Source organism: Delphinapterus leucas, chromosome 12 (genome assembly GCF_059928025.1).
Source record: "Delphinapterus leucas isolate spDelLeu-1000000601 "Yukka" chromosome 12, BTC_Dleu_Yukka2, whole genome shotgun sequence".
Classification (NCBI taxonomy): domain Eukaryota; kingdom Metazoa; phylum Chordata; class Mammalia; order Artiodactyla; family Monodontidae; genus Delphinapterus; species Delphinapterus leucas.
In genome coordinates this window covers 79,600,632-79,622,751 of record NC_143140.1, presented here as the reverse complement: position 1 = coordinate 79,622,751, position 22,120 = coordinate 79,600,632, and the positions used below count along the sequence as shown (strand labels likewise).

Here is a 22,120-nt window from a genome sequence, read left to right as displayed (position 1 = left end):
ATTCCCAAGACTGATGATTTTAAAGTAAAAGGAAAGAGGTAGGCTCAACATTATTTAAAAAAGTGTCTGATAATAGAATGAATTATTTACAACATGTAGAATACATATAACTGGAGGGTTTGAGCATTACCATGGGACTGTCTACTGACTGGGAGGGACTGTTTTTCAGAAACAGATCCAGACCTCTGTCGACTACAGTGATTGTGCTAGAGTGTAATCGTTGGAAATTAAATAAGCCTTTGTGGGAAAATTTACTTTTTACATTACACTTTTACAGGAAAATGAACAAGTCCTAACCCAGTGACTCACGTGTTTCAGAATGAATAATCTTCAGAAGTTGGTGACAGTCTATAACTGAACAAAACTCATGTATTCATTTATTCAACCCATATTTCCTAAGTGTCACCTCTGTACCTAGTTGACATGCTGGGTACTGGAAGTATAAAGAATAGTCACTGAACTTCAGGAGCTCATGATCAAGTAAGATGAACATAACTGAGAATATAAAAACCCCAAAGCGTTCATATCATCACATAAATAACACCTGCTCTGATTAGTAAGCAGACTGGGTGTCTGAATATGGGTTTTACAAAATTATGTAGCTTCACCAAACTGGAGATGCCAAATTTAAATGAATCCTCTAAGATACTGACTCACATTTTGTCATGATTTAGAGCATTATTATTGTTGTCTTTGCAGCTATAAAAATCAAACGCTGGGCTTCCCTGGTGGCACAGTGGTTGAGAATCTGCCTGCTAATGCCGGGGACACAGGTTCGAGCCCTGGTCTGGGAAGAACCCACATGCCGCGGAGCAACTAGGCCCGTGAGCCACAACTACTGAGACTGCACGTCTGGAGCCTGTGCTCCGCAACAAGAGAGGCCGTGATAGTGAAGAGGCCCGTGCACCGCGATGAAGAGTGGCCCCCACTTGCAGCAACTAGAGAAAGCCCTCGCACAGAAACGAAGACCCAACACAGCCAAAAATAAATATAAAAATAAATAAATAAATAAAAGATTGCTATTTAAAAAAAAATCAAACACTATCATAACATTTAACCATTGCTCTTTCTCAGACTTTGAATCATATTTCCAAACCATCTTTAAAAGTTTTTTAACCACCTTTTAAAAATTCATTTATTTATTATTTTTAAAAATTTATTTGGCTGCGCCGGTGTCTTAGTTGCGGCATGCAGGATCTTCGCTGCCGCGTGCAGGATCTTCAGCTGCGACATGCCGGATCCTTTAGTAGCATAATACGGGATCTTTAGTTGTGGTATGCGAGATCTTTTTTTTAGTTGTGGCATGTGGGACCTAGTTCCCTGACCAGGGATCGAACCCGGGTCCCCTGCATTGGGAGCGTGGAGTCTTACCCACTGAACCACCAGGGAAGTCCCCAAAGTTTTTTAAACATCTTAAAAAGCCTCAGAATCAATGACAATCAATGACAATACAGTGTATTCTGAAATCATCAGCCACAAAGTTTTACTTCTAAAAGAAATGGACTTTTGAATTAATAGCAATGATGTAAAACATTTAAAAACACACTGGGATTGACATATATACACTACTATGTATAAAACAGATTCCTAATAAGAACCTGCTGTATACAAAATAAATTAAATAAAATTTAAAAAAACACATGCATAGATGTCATAGTATTTGATTAAGAAGAGTAAGAATAAAATAAAAATTGGAATCTCAGAAAGTTGAGACAACTGTCAAGTTTCAGCCCAGGGCAAACTTTTTACTGCTGTATTACGAATGCTTGAAAAATCCGATTTATAATGGAAACACAGGCAGACCAAGCCCCAATGTAATATACATAAATGATATGTTTCTGTTCTTGTCCAGTGATTTTCCTCCTTTCTAAGCATTAATCTTTGAATGTCTCACTCTATATATTATTGAACTTAGTTCAAAAGCAAATGAAATCTAAAATACCCATTTACAGAATGGCTAAAGTGCCACGTTGAAATTACTGTGATTTATCTGTTTCTTTAACGGTTACTGTAGCAAACGTACTTCATTGCTCAAAATTATTACCTGGTGGCACAGTTTACTCTGGTTTAAGCATAAATCTATCCCCCCGTTCAGAACAGCAGCTGTTTGTCAGGATCTCATTCCTGGTTCACTCATCCACAACCACGAGGCTCGACTTTTTATAACCCGAAAGTGTATCTACATGTACACTGAGGTACATAGAGATGGCATGCATTTTTTGGAAACCAATTAAATTCACGTGCACCACGACTACTACATTGGGGGAGGGGCAAGGTAGAGTACCATTTGCCCAGTACTGAGTTCGATCCCTGTGCTCACATGCTTACTCGTACCTGCATGACTGGCAGCTCAGGCACTAAACGCAGCCCTGTCTGTAGAACTATTATATTTCTTGGACATTACTGCTTGCAGGTACTACAATCACAGCAACTTAGCTGTTGCTGCTGTGGTTATGGAGAGAGATTCTGGTTTAAAATCCACACCAAGAGGAGGGCCTCCTCCTCATTTCCTGTCACGTGATTTGGTTGCTGGAAAAGTTGGGGAAACCGTATATTCTCCACCTCGGGAAAATTTTGCTACATACATGATAATAGACTAAATGGCTCAATATATAAAGGGTGCTGATAAATAAGAAAAACAATACTTTAGACAGGAAAACAGGCAAACGACTTTAAAACATGGGCCACAGAAATAAAGATATTAAAAAACGTGTGTTCTTAGAAATAATCAAAGAATTATGATTGAAAACTCTGAGAATACTTTTCACCAGTCAAACTGGTAAAGTTTTCTTTATCCTGATAATGTTAAATACTGGGAAGTATGACATTTTAAAAAGAAGCACAGATATGTTGTTAATAAAAGTGCAAACTATACAATATTTCAAAATGGTAATTTTTTTTTTTTTTTTTGCGGTACGCAGGCCTCTCACCGCTGTGGCCTCTCCCATTGCGGAGCACAGGCTCCGGACACGCAGGCTCAGCGGCCATGGCTCACGGGCCCAGCCGCTCCGCGGCATGTGGGATCTTCCCGGACCGGGGCACGAACCCGCATCCCCCGCATCGGCAGGCGGACTCTCAACCACTGCGCCACCAGGGAAGCCCCAAGATGGTAATTTAACAGTGTTTGTGGAGTCTTTAAAATGTTCCTACTTTTCAACCTGCTAAACTCATATCTAATAATCTACCCTAAGGATGATAAATTATGAAAGTGAAGATGTACATTTAAAGATATTCATTGGGAATTCCCTGGCAGTCCAGTGGTTAGGGCTCCGTGCTTCCACTGCAGGAGGCAGGGGTTCGATCCCTGGTCAGGGAACTAAGATCCCGCAAGCTGTGAGGCCAATTAAAAAAAAAAAAGAAAAAGATATTCATGGTTACTTATTTTTATAATAACAGAAAGCACTTAAATAGCTTGAATTGAGGGATACTTAAATAAACTATGGTCCATTCACAAGATAAAAAGGTATATAACCATTAAGAATCACAACACCGGAGAATATTTAACAAGGGAAGAGTGTTCCTTATAGAAGGTTAAGGAATGTAAGCAAGCGCACAGTATGACAGCTTGATCCCAATGTGTATTTGGGTAAATGGGTGGATATATACAGAATGTAAAGTCCACTGGGGCAGGCAATTCTGTATGTTTTGTTCACTGTTGTATCCCCAGAACCCAGCGGTGTCTGGCAATTCAAAAAGTAGGTACTCACTATTTGTTGAACAAATATATATATACATACACAGACAACAGTCTGGGAGGAAATATGCCAACATGTGGTTAAATCTGAGATGGGGGTAGGGATTAGAGGTTTAAACATAATTAGTTTGTTTTTTAGGCTTTTCTGTATTTTCTTATTTTTCTATACTGTGTATATACAGTACAGAAAACCAGAAAGCAAGACAAAAATGTTTCTATTTAAAATGTATTTTTTCCTAATATTATTCCTTCTAGACCTAGAGTCAGATTTGGTTCAAAATTTACACATATACATAGTACACTATCAAGATTCCATACCATAACTGGGACTTAGAATACCCAAGGCATAGAAGATGTACGTTAATTTTTTAAAATCTCACATGATGACTGGTTCCTTTTCTACAAACAGATCTTTGTGTGGAACACTTGTCATTTAAAGATACATTATTCGACATATAAACACACACTTCATAGTACCTTATGTTTTTAAACTGCATTATAATATTGAAGATTCTGAAACATCAATCATTTGGAATTTTCCTCATAGAAAGTTTGCTCTCCTTTCCCTTTCTCTTAAACTGCCTTGTCAAATTCTCCTTTTCCCCACAGCATGGAAAGATAAAATTAGAAGTATTTCCTTGTTGTCTCTAAACTAACCTCAATCACCATAAATATCACCGGGGTGTTAATTAGAAAACGGTTATTTCATATGAGATTATGCATACAATATGCACGGAGAATTTGCATGTATACAAACAGTGAGCCAATTTGCCCCTAGCAAGTAGCATTTTGTCCTTACGAAAGCAAACAAACAAAAGCCACAGAAGAGAACAAACAGGAAACACATTTGGACCTGATCTCCGAGGGCAGAAAACAGATGGACAGCCCTTCCCTAGCCTCTGTAGCAGGACAGACAAAAGTGCAAACCCAATGACCAGTGTGCCTGGGACACCGGCTAGGAGATCTGGCTGTGTCCCTGAATACGACATGTCCCTCCCAAAGGCTGAAATGAACCTAGAGATATGATTGTGACTTGGAGAATCAAGAGAATAAAAGAGTCTTGCATGGTACAGTCAGGTCTGTCAAAAAAAAAAAAAAGATGTAATCCATGTAGCGATACAGTAACACTTTGAAATCACCCAAATTTTTCCTTTCTATCAAGCCAATGTACGCAAACTCAAAGCACTAACATGACTTTTTCATTCATTCCATAAACTTCAACATAAAGGGAACCCACGGATCAGAGTGCTCACCTTTACCACAAAACCCTAAGCTGGGAGAAACGGACAGCATCCTAGTATAAATTTTAAATGTAAAACATATAGATCTTGAAAGTTGCTATGAAGAGTCTCTTTGAAATATTCCAAATTTTAATCACCAGACACATTACCTTAACAACTCATGAAAATGCTAATCACACTAAAGAGAAAATGATCTTTGGAGGATTCTTCAGTTCTTTGCCATATAGTATTCACAGAGCAATAAGTAACCCCCTCAAATCTTACCAAAGATATTTTAATGTTGGGATGAGCAGTGCAGCACAGGAGAATGACTAAAGAGGCAAGAGATGGAAAGGCAGGGATAACTGTCAGGCAGGATTCAACGCTGGGGAAAAGACTGGTGGCATCAAAACTGTCGAGGCCTTTAAAGTCGTGATTTGAAGTCTGGAAGTTAAGGAATATTTTGGACAGACTTTTAGGAAAATTAAAGACGTTACCCTCTCCGTGGGCCTTCCCCTATCCCCTAAGACTGTCAGGTGCTCCCATCACACCATTTAACCACATTAACACTGCAACTGTCTCTATTCGTCTACAAGGATTTCACGGAAGGTTTCTGGGCTGAGGCTGCTCACCATTAACCATCCCGAGAGACCACAGCACAGAAAGCCTAGTGCCTTTTACACTATCAACTGAATTAAAATTTCTATTATGTTTTTAATCCCTAGGTATTGACATTGTATAATTTGATCCACAAGCATGAGACAGACAGTATGTTGAGAAATAAAGACAAGACAATGACAGAAACATGTTCAAGGAAGGACAGAAACCTTGTTAAGCTCTCTATATCATCCACGACACGTGTCAACGGTGCTGTTAGGGACCACACAGACTGCCATTTGTCCTTGCTCAACGTGAGCAGGCAACCAGGGGAAAAATTGGAGAAGTTTAGGGACACATAAAAACAAATAATTATTTTCTTGAAAATCCTCTCTTAAATATTCAAATGGTACCCATTGTAAAAATTGAACTGATGGATTCAGTTATCCACACAAAGGTACTAGCAAGTAACCAAAGAAACAGCAGCAACGAACTCCTTGGGGTTACCTGGTATACCTCTAAACACAAAATAATTACCAAGTGCTCATCAAGGCTTGTTCTGCACTGCATCCCACTTCCCCACCTGCTGGCTGTCACTGGATCTCCACCTATAAGTTGCACGCCTGTCCCAGGGCCAGTTCTGTCTTGAGGAGCAGGTACTCCCACGGTACTTTCTGATTCATCATCGTCATCAATGTAGTCATCACCAACATAATTACCACCATCACCATTGTCACCATCATCCTCACCCTCACCATCTTCTTCACTTCACTGCCATCATCACCAATGCTGACTAAGCACTCACTTGGTGCCATACACCATTCTAGGCACTTCACATATATTATTTCATTTAATCATCTGGAATGCCTTCTGAGGTAGCAAATTTTACTATTTCCATTTTACCAACTAGGAGACTGAGGCACAGAGAGATTACAGACCACGTGCTAGAAGTCTACTGTCCCTGTTCTCCTCCCCTGCTCTTTAGCCTGTACCCAAGTGTTTTGCTTTGTTGTTTTCTTCCTTCTAAGGCTTTGTTCTGATAACTGCCAATAACCTTGGTCTTCTCCCAAGACAGGGGTTCTGCCCCATCCTTGGTCAGCCTGATGACTCAGTCCCTGCCACCTTCTCATAGGCTTAAAGACGGACAGGCATCCATTAGGAGCTGCTCTCAGTTTCCTGGTGCTGCCCCTACCCGACTCCTCTGTCCATAGGACCCCATCACCTGCTGCTTACTCAGACTTGAACCTCCTGCTGGAGACCTGAGCCCTCCAGTAGATCCCTGACACGAGGCCACCACAGTGGGTAGGTCTATACCCAAGATCTGGTCTCTTTGGCTTGTTTCTGATCCTGCCAACAATCATTGGCCTTGTTGGCAAAACTCTGAAGTTGCTAAGGGTGGTAATGAATCTCACATAATAATTAACCACGTCCCAGGGAAGATCTTGGGTTCTCTAACTATTTCAATTGTACTCCAATGAAGACTCATTCGCTCTTGAGGCAGCACAACCTCAAGACACAAAGGCAGTGTTCCGAGCTGGTGCTGGACGTGCAGCAGTTCCCTTCTCCTGCAAGACACTGTGGAGCCTGCCACCTGTCAGAGAGTGTGCAGTTTAATTAGGTAACACTTGTGAAGGGTTTTGCAATGTGTAGCACACATGTTGTCCCGGGAGCTCACACATGGCATTCCACATCGCAAAATTCAAGAGCTATTTTTAAAGTCTCTCTACCAGTTGAACAGAACCTAGAGTATGTCCTTTGCAGACTGTTGTTAACCCAACACTCTTTCACTGGAATACCTTGAGAAGAGCGCACAGCTGGTGGGGATTATTGAACAGGATACAAAGGACACTTTAAAAAAACTATTTACAAGCAATGTCTAGTTTTCAGAGAAACCTCAAAGAGCTTGCTTCGTTTCATCCAGTCCTTTGAAAACAAGCAATTCCAATGGGGAAAGAGGGAACCTATTGCATCATGTCTGTCTAGATGTCATTTCCAGGTAGGAGGGTGAGTCACGGCGGGGGCCAGCTGAGGGGACTGAGAAGGCTTCTGGGATGGCCTGGAACCTGTAACTAACCTTGGTCAGTTAAGCCAAGCGCCTTGACGGCTGGAGGTTTAAGCCAACTAACCTTGGTCAGTTAAGCCAAGCGCCTTGACAGCTGGAGGTTTAAGTGGGGGATCACCTCTACCTCTTCAGACTGTAATTACAGAAAGCTTCTCTGGCTTCAGGAAAACTGTTTTTTTGTAGTATCTTTGTCTGCTTTTGGTATCAGGGTGATGGTGGCCTCGTAGAATGAGATTGGGAGTGTTCCTTCCTCTGCAATTTTTTGGAAGAGTTTGAGAAGGATGGGTGTTAGCTCTTCTCTAAATGTTTGAAAGAAATCACCAGTGAAGCCATTTGGTTGTGGACTTTGTTGGAAGATTTTTTTTTTTTTTTTTTTTTTTTTTGCAGTATGTGGGCCTCTCACTGTTGTGGACTCTCCCATTGCGGAACACAGGCTCTGGACGCACAGGCTCAGCGGCCATGGCTCACGGGCCCAGCCGCTCCGCGGCACGTGGGATCTTCCTGGACCGGGGCACGAACCCGTGTCCCCTGCAACGACAGGCGGACTCTCAACCACTGTGCCACCAGGGAAGCCCCTGTTGGAAGATTTTTAATCACAGTTTCATTATTTGTGATTGGCCTGTTCATAGTTTCTATTTCTTCCTGGTTCAGTCTTGGAAGGTTGTACCTTTCTAAGAATTTATTCATTTCTTCCAGGTTGTCCATTTTATTGGCATAGAGCTGCTTGTAGCAGTCTCTTACGATGCTTTGTATTTCTGCGGTATCTGTTATAACTTCTCCTTTTTCATTTCTACTTTCATTAATTTGAGTCCTCTCCCTCTTTTTCTTCGTGAGTCCACCTAAAGGTTTATCACTTTTGTTTATCTTCTCAAAGAAAGAGCTTTTAGTTTTCTTGATCTTTGCTATTGTTTTCTTTGTTTCTATTTCATTTATTTCTGCTCTGATCTTTATGATTTCTTTCCTTCTACTAACTTTAGATTTTGTTTGTTCTTCTTTCTCTAGTTCCTTTAGGTGTAAGGTTAGATTGTTTATTTGAGATTTTGCCCGTTTCTTGAGGTAGGATTGTATTGCTATAAACCTCCCTCTTAAAACTGCTTTTGCGGCATCCCACAGATTTTAGATTGCCGTGTTTTCATTGTCATTTGTCTCTAGGTATTTTTTGATTTCCTGTTTGATTTCTTCAGTGATCTCTTGGTTATTTAGTAACAAATTGTTTAGCCTCCATGTGTTTGTGTTTTTTACATGTTTTTTCCATGTAATTGGTTTCTAATCTCATAGAGTTGTGGTCAGAAAAGATGCTTGATGTGATTTCAATTTTCTTAAATTTACCAAGGCTTGATTTGTGACCCAGGATGTGATCTATCCTGGAGAATGTTCCGTGTGCACTTGAAAGTGTAATCTGCTGTTTTTGAATGTCCTACAAATATCAATTAAATCTATCTGGTGTATTGTGTCATTTAAAGCTTGTGTTTCCTTATTAATTTTCTGTCCAGATGATGTCCATTGGCTTAAGTGAGGTGTTAAAGTCCCCCACTATTATTGTGTTTTTGTCGATTCCCTCTTTTATAGCTGTTAGCATTTGCCTTATGTATTGAGGTGCTCCTCTGTTGGGTGCATAAACATTTACAATTGTTATATCTTCTTCTTGGATTGATCCCTTGATCATTATGTAGTATCCTTCTTTGTCTCTTATAATAGTCTTTATTTTAAAGTCTATTTTGTCTGATATGAGAATTGCTACTCCAGCTTTCTTTTGATTTCCATTTGCATAGAATATCTTTTTCCATCCCCTCACTTTCAGTCCGTATGTGTCCCTAGGTCTGAAGTGGGTCTCTTGTAGACAGCATATATATGGGTCTTGTTTTTGTATCCATTCAGTAAGCCTGTGTCTTTTGGTTGGAGCATTTAATCCATTCACATTTAAGGTAATTATTGATATGTATGTTCCTATGACCATTTTCTTAATTGTTTTGGGTTTGTTTTTGTAGGTCCTTTTCTTCTCTTGTGTTTCCCACTTAGAGAAGTTCCTTTAGCAATCGTTGTGGAGCTGGTTTGGTGGTGCTGAATTCTCATAGCTTTTGCTTGTCTGTGAAGCTTTTGATTTCTCTGTAGAATCTGAATGAGATCCTTGCCGGGTAGAGCAATCTTGGATGTAGGTTCTTCCCTTTCATCACTTTAAAGATATCATGCCACTCCCTTCTGGCTTGTAGAGTTTCTGCTGAGAAATCAGCTGTTAACCTTATGGGAGTTCTCTTGTATGTTATTTGTTGTTTTTCCCTTGTTGCTTTCAATAATTTTTCTTTGTCTTTAACTTTTGTCAATTTGATTGCTATGTGTCTCGGTGTGTTTCTCCTTGGGTTTATCCTGCCTGGGACTTTCAGCGCTTCCTATTTCCTTTCCCATGTTAGGGAATTTTTCAGCTATAATCTCTTCAAATATTTTCTTGGGTCCCTTCTCTCTCTCATCTCCTTCTGGGACCCCTATAATGCAAATGTTGGTTCGTGTAATGCTGTCCCAGAGGTCTCTTAGGCGGTCTTCATTTCTTTTCATTCTTTTTTCTTTATTCTGTTCTGTGGCAGTAGACTCCACCATTCTGTCTTCCAGCTCACTTATCCGTTCTTCTGCCTCAGTTATTCTGCTATTGATTCCTTCTAGTGTATTTTTCATTTCAGTTATTGTGCTGTTCATCTCTGTTTGTTTGTTCTTTAATTCTTCTAGGTGTTTGTTCTTTAATTCTTCTAGGGCTTTGTTAAACATTTCTTCCATCTTCTCGATCTTTGCCTCCATCTTTTTCTGAGGTCCTAGATCATCTTCACTATCATTATTCTGAATTCTTTTTCTGGAAGGTTGCCTATCTCCACTGCACTTAGTTGTTTTTCTGGGGTTTTATCTTGTTCTTTCATCTGGTACATAGTCCTCTGCCTTTTCATCTTGTCTATCTTTCTGTGAATGTGGTTTTTGTTCCACAGGCTGCAGGATTGTAGTTCCTCTTGCTTCTGCTGTCTGCCCTCTGGTGGATGAGGCTATCTAAGAGGCTTGTGCAAGCTTCCTGATGGGAGGGACTGGTGGTGGGTAGAGCTGGGTGTTGCTGTGGTGGGCAGAGCTCAGTAAAACTTTAATCTGCTTGTCTGCTGATGGGTGGGGCTGAGTTTCCTCCCTGTTGGTTGTTTGGCCTGAGGCGACCCAGCACTGGATCCTATAGGCTCTTTGATAGGGCTAATGGCAGATTCTCGGAGGGTTCACGCCAAGGAGTACTTCCCAGAACTTCTGCTGCCAGTGTCCTTGTCCACACAGTGAGCCACAGCCACACCCCGCCTCTGCAGGAGGTCTGGTTCAGTCTCCCCTGGGGTCACTGCTCCTTCCCCTGGGTCCTGATGTGCACACTAATTGGTGTGTGCCCGCCAAGAGTGGAGTCTCTGTTTCCCCCAGTCCTGTCGAAGTCCTGCAATCAAATCCCGCTAGACTTTAATGTCTGATTCTCTGGGAATTCCTCCTCCCATTGCCGGACCCCCAGGTTGGGAAGCCTGACGTGTGGCTCAGAACCTTCACTCCAGTGGGTTGACTTCTGTGGTATCATTTTTCTCCAGTTTATGAGTCACCCACCCAGCGGTTATGGGATTTGATTTTATTGTGACTGTGCCCCTCCTACTGTCTCACTGCGGCTTCTCCTTTGTCTTTGGATGTGGGGTATCTTTTTTGGTGAGTTCCAGTGTCTTCCTGTCGATGATAATTCAGCAGTTAGTTGTGATTCTGGTGCCCTCCTCCTATCATTTTCTTTAGCTGCAATGCAGCAGAGACTCAGAAGCAGAAACCACTGTGGGAACCAGCGCTGGGAGGAAAACTGGAACTCCAGGAGCTTGACGTAGTAAACACTGGAGAGAAATCTTCTTGTGCTTCCCGCAAGGAGAGGGGAAAAGGAACCATCTTGAAATACACCGGAGCACTCTTTCTCTTCAGGAAAACTAAAAAGTTTATTTTTAATGAATGAGGGCAGGTCCCTCATCCCCTCTTTAAGAATGCCTCCTTCTGCCAATGAGAATCCTGTGATTGAGTGGGTAGGTTTAATGGGTTGCCTTTGGCTAACAGTTTTGTGGGTAGTTCCCCCAAATCGTTGTAGTCCTCCAATGACAGCCACTAGGGTTCGCTTACTTTCCCCTGGGCTTTCCCTTCTATGTTTTTTTAAAATAAATTTATCTATTTTATTTTTGGCTTCATTGGGTCTTTGTTGCTGCACGCAGGCTTTCTCCAGTTGCAGTGAGTTGGGGCTACTCTTCGTTGTGGTGCGTGGGCTGCTCATTGCGGTGGCTTCTCTTGTTGTGGAGCATGGGCTCTAGGCGCACGGGCTTCAGTAGTTGTGGCACGCGGGCTTAGTAGTTGTGGCTCACAGGCTCTAAAGCACAGGCTCAGTAGTTGTTGCGTATGGGCTTAGCTGCTCCACGGTATGTGGGATCTTCCCGGACCAGGGCTGGAACCCGTGTCCCCTGCATTGGCAGGCGGATTCTTAACCACTGCGCCACCAGGGAAGTCCTCCTTTCTGTGATTAACTGACCATAGTGACAGCTCTCTGGTGACCTGTGTCCTGCTGGCTCTCAGGCAATTGTCACCAATTTTTAAGTTGCTGAAGTTTGCAGGGGCAGGGGCTGGCATGTTCTCATACCCACTCACAGGAGTTCCTGGTGGTCCAGTGGTTAGGGCTCCCTGCTTTCACTGCCGGGGGCCTGGGTTCGATCCCTGGTTGGAGAACTAAGATCCTGCAAACCTCGTGGTGCAGCCACCCCCAACAACAACAACAAAAATCCATTCACATCTCACGCTTATCTTTCCGGAATCTAAGCTCTGACGCAACAATGCTGATCGCACCAAATGACAGTCAAACCTGAACAGTGATCCGTCTTTGGTTGTTTTTTTTTAAGAAAACTACCCTGTGGTATATTTCCTGCAAAGTTAATAGTTTTCTTCAAGTGTTGCTTTATCAATCTTGTTTTCTCCCCGACACGTGTGACATAAGAAGGGCGCCTTTTAGAGAAAACCCTGGGTCAAAGCTATCAAACGTCAGAAAAGTGATATTCTTCCCTGGTGCTTCCTATTTAATAGACGGAAGCAGCACAATATATGAAAATCAGTACCCAGGCCCCTTCATAGTAACCAGTTTCCTAGGCATACACATGATCATCATAGACTAATATCAACATGTAAATCGTGCAGATGACACACAGGCACCAATAGGACTAAGTGATTTCCTCCCGCAAATTAAAAATATTCAACACCAGCTTTCTAAATTCATTTGCTAATGGAAGCCCCTACCCATTTGTCACGAAAAAAATATGAAAACATTCTGCGGTGTCGGATGTCAGTGATGTTGGCTCACACTGAGCACGGCCAGGCAGTATGCTTGGCACCTTACAAAGAGTGAGAAATGTATTCATTCTTCCTGGACCCTACAGAACATAATAAGTGCCACAGGGACAGACACGTAACGCATTTTCTTCGTTGCTGCAGCCCCAGTACCTGGCACGTAACAGGTGCTGAATAAATATTTGGTGAATAAATTAAAAGAAAAAAATTCTCCGTAGTTCTCACTGCAGCCTTCAAAGGTTGAGATTATGTTTATCTCCTTTTTACAGAAGGAGAAACTGAGGCTCGGAGACATTAAGTAACTTGCTCCCAGTCAAGTAAGTGGTAAAGTGGCTAGTAAGTGGTAAAACCAGGATTTCCCCTCCCCTCTGCCTGCCCTCCTACACTCAAGCTGAACCACTCTGCTCTGTTGCCTAACAGTCTCCTAAAGTCAGTTACCTACTAAAGCCATTTGCATCCAACAAAATGTCCACATGGATATACAGCTGACCCTTGAACATCGTGGGGATTAATCTGCATATAATTTAGAGTCCATATCTGAGGCTCCTCCACATGCACGGATTCAACAAACCACGGACAATGAAGTACTGTAGTATTTACCATAGAAAAATCTGCATATAAATGGACCCTTGCAGTTCAAATCCCTGTTGTTCAAGGGTCAACTGTACAGGCAGGAACACTCCAGAAATTCTTCCCGTGATATACTTTCTGACTGTGCCTTATGACCTAACACTTAGCATGTTTGGGGGCTCAAAGCTAATTATCTGGGTGCTTCCTCTATTTCTTTACGTAATTACCTTTCTTTTTAGCAAATATTATACAGACAAAAGTAGAAACACAAACCTTCTGGGATGACTTTCGCCTGCTGTAAATACGAATGATGTGCCCTTGGAAAAAAGGAGGATCAGAAAGCCACCCAAACTTTAAATATTTTTCATTCTCCAAACAGGGAAGGTCACACTTCTTCCACTGTTTTTACACAGACTTCATAAAAAGGAGGAGCAATTCCCCCACATATTTATTCTTCCTTTTTATTTTTTAATCTTCATTACCATTCTTTTCTTCCCTTCTTTTGGCACACAGACCTGTTCAACTCTCCCCACAGAAAGAAAAATGGAGGAGCGCGGAGGGGAAAGGAGAAAAGGGAAGGAGGGAGGCAGGCAGGAAGGGAGAGTGAGAGGGAGGGAGGTTGGCTGGGTAACACTCTACTCATTGCACTCGTTCCTTCAGCACCAAAGAGCAAACTTCTTGAATGAATTTTCTATACCCACCGCCTCCATTCACCTCCCATGAACCCATTCATTTCAGGCCAGACATCAAGTAGGTGCCAAGAAGATGATGATAAATAAATCTCAGAATGTATCTCTCTCTCGCCAGCTGCTCCTCTAAATCTAAACACTGCCACCATTCTCAGGTCCCTGGCTGTACAGCTCCACGAGAATACCTGGACAGGACCTCAACCTCCACATAGTATAAAGTGAGCCCCTGATCTTCCGCACACCCCGCCTTTGTCTTTCTCTTACCTGCAAAAAGCCACACCAGGGACTTCCCTGGCGGTCCACTGATTGGGACTCAGTGCTTCCACTGCACGGGGCATGGGTTAGATCCCTGGTCGGGGAACTAACATCCCACATGCCTTGTGGTACGGCCAGAAAAAAAAAAAAGCCACACCAGCCTCCCAGCGTCTTCACTTATCCCTGTCCCTTCCAGAGACTCAGTGAAGTTCTAAGTTCTTCCAGCAGAATGTTTCTTGCCTCCGTTTCATCGTTTCTGTTTCCACACCTGGTGTCTTTACTCAGGTTTCCCTTCCCTTTCATCTGGACTGGAGCCGCAGCCTTCTCACTGCTCTCTCCTCCCAGATAACTGAATGTACTACTGATAAATCAGACTTTCCAAGAACATAATGCTCGTGTCATTCTCCTAATCAAAAATTTTCACAGGTTGAACCCTCCTACATTGTTGGTGGGAATGTAAATTGGTGCAGCCACTATGCAGAACATAGTGGAACAGAGGTTCCTCAAAAAACTAAAAATTGAGTTGCCATATGATCCACCAATCCCACTCCTGAGCATGTATCTGGACAAAACTATAATTCGAAAAGATATGTGCACCCCTATGTTCATACTAGCACCATTTACAATAGCCAAGAAATGGAAGCAACCTAAATGTCCATCGACAGAGGAATGGATAAAGAAGATGTGGTATATATATACAATGGAATATTGCTCATTCATAAAAAAGAATGAAATAATGCCATTTGCAGCCGCATGGATGGACCTAGAGATTATCATACTAAGTGAAGTAAGTCAGAAAGAGAAAGACAAATACCATATGATATCACTTATATGTGGGACCTAAAATATGACACAAATGAACTTATCTACAAAACAGAAAACAGGCCCACAGACATAGAGAACAAAAATGTGGTTGCCAAGGGAGAGGGGGCTCGGGGGAGGGATGGATTGGGGGTTTAGGACTAGCAGATGCAAATTATCTATGGATAAGTAACAGGGTCCTATTGTGTAGCACAGGGAACGTCAATATCCTGTGGTAAACCACAAGGGAAAAGAAAAAAATTATTCATATGCTCCCTCTTAAAAACAGAACAATGTCAATTATTAAACTGGTGTTCAAGGCTTCCATGATACAGGTACAACCTACTCTACAAGTTACTTAATCTCACTAATTTAATTGAAACTGAAATGCACTAAGCTCCCTTGAACATCCAAACATGATTCAAACTAACTAAATACTAAAGTAGCTCAAACTACTAAAATTATAATTAAGTTTCACGCATTTGTTAAGAAATCAACACACACACACACACACTAAGGTTCACAGTTTTTAAAATGGTAAACATTCCCCTAGAGTCTCATCATTAAAACCTTAGTATTATTCAGAATCACTGAGTTGCTTTCTTTAAGAAATGCCTCTTTCTTTTTTCCAACAATAATGATTTTCCTGTGATTCTTTCCCTATATACTCCATGATCTAGTGTTCCAGCTCTGGGGGACTTGTTGCAAACTGCAGAAACGATGGCACAAATTATAAGTTTAAAAACCAAACAATAAATCTTCATTGTATCATTTTACATCATTTTTTAAGCAACTTTTTTTTCCTTCCATTCATGGATGTTTTAGGGGTAACTGGAGTCTATTAAAGAATACTTATCTCCAAGTGCCAGGGCCTAAGTAGATTACTACTATTGCCAGGGGAGAGTGAGGTGCAAATTAAAATTTATGTGAAAGACACTTGGTACTTCTTAAGCATTTCTTAAGTGAACTCTGATTTTCTCAGTCCTTAAATCAAAATCTAGCCAAAACGATCCCTCATACTTATAAAACTGTAAGCCTCTTAAACATCTTGAAATACGGTTCGTCAGACATATACATGCTTTTTTAACACCTTAACTACAAGTCATAACGAGTCGTAAGTATCAACGTTCAGTCTCGCTTCAGGCCATGAAGGATATGTAACAACATGAATTTTACCAAAATGCAGATTAAGAATTTGAAAAACGAATGGAAAATCCATCAAGAGTATAGTCTGCATAGAAGCTTTGGCCAATATTCCCATTATGGTCTCTGAGAATAATATTCCAAACAACTGGGGATTTCATGCTTCATATTAATTTCATCAAATTTTACATAGAAAATTACTAAAAACTCAAATGACATTTCTTTTTATTTCCTATAGTTTTATACACAGCCTTGCACATGGTGAAGACTCAATACGTGTTGACTAAATGTAATTGCATAATGCTGAATTACATAATGGTGAATTACATAAAACTAATTTTATTCATGTGTGTTTGTATAATGGAAAAAAATTTTTATATTGCATTTCTCTTGGACGCCAGGACACGTAGTAAAGTGCTCAATCAGTATTTAGCATCGGGTTGAATGACAGGATTATATATTTAATCATATAAATATAAATTCATGACATTGCTTAAATAAAAATACAGATCTGGGGCTTCCCTGGTGGCGCAGGCGTTACGAATCCGCCTGCCAGTGCTTGGGACACGGGTTTGAGCCCGGGTCTGGGAAGATCCCACATGCCGCGGAGCAACTAAGCCCATGTGCCACAACTACTGAGCCTGTGCTCTAGAGCCTGCGAGCCACAACTACTGAGCCCGCGTGACTAGAGCCCGTGCTAAAAGAGAAGCCACCGCAATGAGAAGCCCACGCATAGCAACAAAGACCCAACACAGCCAAAAATAAATAAAATTTAAAAAAAAACAAAGAAAGCACTAAAAAAAAAAAATACAGATCTGGGAGGCAATTTTTATATCTGTGCCTCAGATTTATGGGCAAAAGCTTTATTTTATACCACTGGGTAGCTTGTGACACTACAGAGTGTTACAATATAGGTTATAATGAGATCCTTCTTAGAATACCTGTTACCTCTAATGTGATGTAGTTGTTTATTACCTCATAAGAGTTCCATTTACTATGGAATGTGAATTTTTGCCCAACTTCTAATTTAGATTGTCCTAGAGAGAAAATGTAATGGTAGTAATATGGTTCCTTGGTTTACAGGAAGGTATGGGTCTTGTCTCAAGAGAACCGACTGAGAACTTAAAGAACTTTCTGAGATTAAACAACAAAAACAACTATTCTAGAACACAAGTGATCTCTTTTGTGATTTGAACAGGCAAGCATTAAAAATATAACCATGAGCACTGCTTTCCACAACACTGCCTTTTTCTTATAACAAAAGCACGCTCACCTCGTTATTTTATCCGTTTCTCATGGTGAGTACTCATTGGGATCACTCTACAAAACACTCTCTACCAGAGATGTGTTCACAACCTTCAACTGACATACACCAGGAGGTTTTCCAAAGACATCCTCCTGATGGGAGAAGTAGCAGTACTGGTTTCAGGCTAAGGGTGTGTTCTGTTACGGTCTGTGGTGAAAGCGACTCTGCAAGGGACCAGACTTAGTCATTTGATACGTGCATCACGACCTGCCTCCAGGAGTTCAACTTTATTGAAAGCACAGGGAATCACTTTCTGCCGTCTGGCTTTAAATACAGATAGTAGTTTTTAAGGACAATCTTGAAGTCACTTAGGTATGAAATTTCTTAGCTAGCCCCAAGGCGACGTCGGTATAAAAATTCCTCCCTTCTCTTATGCTCTTATTCTTCTCTTAATTCTCTTACTAGAACATCGATGGCAATTTTCATAGCATTTTCTGACATTTTAAAGAAAACAAAACCAAACTTGAGAGTTCATTTAAGCAAAAATTAAAACTGGAGAATGTTTAAATTCAATATTGCTATTCACACAATACTATCTTCTAACAACTCCTACTAATTGGGTATACAGTTAATAATCGTTGGCCTCTACAAGGTACAAGTCACCATGAGGCACCAGGTATTGTGGCAAATGCTCTGAAGGATACAGGGATGCAATTAAAGCCAGTCATCTTGGTGCTTATAATCTGGTAGAAGGGATGAGACAAGTACATGAATAATAATAAAAGGTAGGAAAGAACAGATATCATATGAAAAGTATCATAAAACTGCAACAGGAATTCAGAAGAACAAGTGTCACTTGCCTTAGGGAACCAATGAAGACACTGCAGAGATGGCATTGGAGCAGGATGCAGTGACACGTGTAGAGGGAAAATGACTGTCTAGGCACAAAAAACGGGGTAGAAGGGAGGCAGAGACTGTTTTTCTTCACAACAAATCTCTTGAAATTATGCGATAATGAATGTACTTCATAATAATAAAAGCTAAGGGAGTACCTTACACCATATACAATAAATAACTCAAAATGGGTCAAAGACCTTAAATATAAGAGCTAAAACTATAAAACTCTTAGAAGAAAACATAGGGGAACATCGTTTTGGCAATGACTTCTCGGATATGACATCAAAAGCACAGGCAACAAAAGAAGAATTAGATAAATTGAACTTCATCAAACTTATAAATTTTTTAATACACTACTATATATAAAATAGATAATCAACAAGGACCTACTGTACAGCACAAGGAACTCTACTCAATACTCTCTAGTAACCTATATGGGAAAAGAATCTGAAAAATAACAGATATATGTACATGTATAACTGAACCAGTTTGCTCTACATCTGAAACTAACACAACATTGTAAATCAACTATACTGAAATATAAAATAAAAATAAAAAAAACAAAACAAAACTTTTGTTCATCAAGGGACACTATTAACAGTGTAAAAAGGCAACCCAGGGAATGGGAGAAAAATATTTGCAAATCATACATTTAATTGATAAGGGATTAATATCCAGAATACATAAAGAACACCTACAACACAACAACAAAAGCTACCCAATTTGAAAATGGGGGAAAAAAATGAAAAAACAAAAAAACTTGAACAGACATTTCTCTTAAGAAAATATACAGATGGCCAAAAAGCATATGAAAAGATGCTCAGCATCACTAATCATTAGGGAGATACAAATCAAAACCACAGTAAGGCATCGCTTCACATCCATTAGAATGGTTACTATTTTTTAAAAAAGGAAAGAAAGAAACAAAAGAATGAGCATCAGCAAGGATATGAAGAAAGTAGAACCTTTGTGCACTGTTGGTGGGAACATAAACAGTATGGAGATTCCCCAAAAAAGTACAAATAGAATTACCATATGTTCCAGGAATTCCACTTCTGGGTATATACCCCCAAAGAATTGAAAGCAGAGACTCAGAGAGTTAATTGGACACCCATGTTCACAGCAGCACTATTCTCAATAGCCAAATGGCGGAAGCAATTCAACTGTCTATTGATGGATGGATGGATAAATGGATAAACAAAATGTGGTAAATACATACAATGGAATATTATTCAGTCTTAAAAAGGAAGGGAGACTTCCCTGGTGGTCCAGTGGTAAAGAATCCGCCTTACAATGCAGGGGATGAGGGTTCAATCCCTCGTCAGGGAACTAAGATCCCACATGCCTAGGGCAACTAAGCCAGCGCGCCACAACTACTGAGCTTGCGCGTCTCAACAAGAAAGCCCCCGTGCCACAAACTACAAAGCCCACACGCTCTGGAGCCCACGCATCACAGCTAGAGAAGAAAAAACCCACACGCCTCAACTAGAGAGAAGCCCTCACGATGCCAACGAAGATCCCACGTGCCACAACGAAAGATCCCGTGTGCCGCAACTAAGACCTGACGCAGCCAAAAATAAGTAAAATAAATAAAAACATAATAACTCTTTAAGAAAAAAACAAAAAAAGGAAGGAAATTCTGACACATGCTGCTACATGGGAAAACCTTGAGGAAACTATACTAAGTGAAATAAGCCAGTCCCAAAAGAACAAATACTATATAATTCCACTAACGTGAGATGGTTAAGAGAGGCCAAATCTATAAAGACAGAAAGTAGAATGGTTGCCAGGAGCTGGGGGGGGCAGGGAGTGGGGAGCTATTGTGTAGCAGGCCTCAGGTTTCAGTTTTGCAGGATGAAGAGCTCTGTCGATGGATGGCGATGAGAGCACAGTGAGAATATATTTAAAACCACTGAAATGTACACTTAAAAATGGTTAGGATGGCAATTTTTTTTTTTTTTTTTGGCGGTACGTGGGCCTCTCACTGTTGCGGCCTCTCCCGTTGCGGAGCACAGGCTCTGGACGCGCAGGCTCAGCGGCCATGGCTCACGGGCACAGCCGCTCCGCGGCATGTGGGATCTTCCCGGACCAGGGCACGAGTCCGTGTCCCCTGAATCGGCAGGCGGACTCTCAACCACTGCGCCACCAGGGAAGCCCAGGATGGCAAATTTTATGTTATGCGTATTTTACTAGAGTCTTTAAAGAAATAATTTTTTGAACTGAAAAAAAAAAAAAAAAAAGCTAAAACAAGTTCAACCCTCCTTACTGACCCTCTTGCAATGAACAACGCCTTCCTAGACCTGAGAAGGGCCTGCCGCGCCCCCCCCCCTCAGATTCTCCCTGCTCCTCTTTGCCTTCTGGCCAATTCCCTAGGGCCAGATCCTTCCTGGACTACCTGGATTCCTATTCCAACCTCTTGGCACTCAAGCTCCACAGGTCACCCGTAAGTTGTCGTAGAAGACGACATACATATGTTGGCTGTCTCTCTGCTAGGTGTTGATGGACAAGACAGCATTCTCTCTAAGCTTGAGCACTGAATTTAGAAATCTGTATACAAACAGTAACATACATAACAACAAACTAAAATAACACATACCAATTGCATTTATTTATAACTTCTTTTTCAACTCTTGCAGTTCAGAAACAGATTTCACTCACATCAGTGACGGCTGCACTGGATCTCCTAACGATGTCCTTTACAGGTATTCTTTGAGGTGCATATGGTGAGAATTCCAACCAAAAGAAACAGGCAAACAAACACAAGCACTGCTGAACAAATTCTTATCTGACTAAAATGCTGGCTTGTGTTCAAAGTTTGCTTTTCCTTAGGTCAGACCAGGTGACTGGCACCCAGTAATGAGAAACATGCCCATCTGGCCTGTTCTACAGCCCTGCCCCTTCTTCATTCCCATCCTCAAGTCAGTGTGACATGGGCGTAAACACATCTCCACCTGGAGAAAACGGCTCTAAATTCTCCATTGCTTTGGAGGCCACCGCCCAGCACAAGATGGGTTGGGTTCCAAGGATTATCTTGTCAGTTTCTCTTCTGAGGGTTCTTTTTTTTTTTTGAGGTAACAAAATTGAGCTTTAATCTTAGCAAAAGTGGACACATCCCAAGGTCAGGCCACCCAGTCCAGTTTTTCTCAGGATGTGCTGGGATACAGATGCAGAGCGTACTCGCCAGCGTAACAAGTTTCTATGGGAAAATGGAGTCCAAGATGAATTCACCCCCAGGGGAGTGAGGGAGGGTGCACAGCCTCGAGGTGTCACTGGTGGCCATTTTCACCTGGGCAGTGAAGGCCCAGGGGTGAGGATGGGCTGCAGGTGGATGGCGGACCAGGTGGTGAGAGGAAGGGATAAAGGCAGGAGGAGGGAGTGAGGAGGGGTGGGAACACTGAGGAGCAGATGCGGAGGAAAGGTAGCGGGTGGGCGCGAGAGTTCCTTGGCATCTTGCACTCTCAGCCCTGCTGCAAACCAGCCCTGAAGTAGAACAGCGGGGGGCGGGGGGGGGAATAGGGGCAGAATCTCCTGTTCTCCTCGTGCCCCTGAACCAAGAACTACCAACGTAGGCGCGGGGGCATGAAGAGGTGC

General features: G+C 41.6%; 1 protein-coding gene across 24 annotated transcripts in view; it reads right to left on the bottom strand.

Moving 5' to 3' along the window:
• The window catches only part of SASH1 (SAM and SH3 domain containing 1), a 324,315-nt gene that overhangs the window by 112,354 nt on the left and 189,841 nt on the right, over positions 1 to 22,120 (bottom strand). Inside the window, exons 1-3 of one of the 24 annotated variants that reach the window (XM_089922113.1) lie at positions 18,493 to 21,181; positions 18,337 to 18,375; positions 5,200 to 5,358 (exon numbers count right to left, since the gene is read on the bottom strand). The exons of 20 other annotated variants lie outside the window; for them this stretch is intronic. In XM_089922113.1, the coding sequence (XP_089778239.1) occupies positions 5,200 to 5,358; positions 18,337 to 18,375; positions 18,493 to 18,528 (234 nt within the window). In that variant the 5' untranslated portion in view covers positions 18,529 to 21,181. Of the gene's footprint in view, positions 1 to 5,199; positions 5,359 to 18,336; positions 21,898 to 22,120 lie in introns of those variants that run through there. 3 more of the 24 variants (XM_089922111.1, XM_089922121.1, XM_089922127.1) reach the window with 3 other exon arrangements.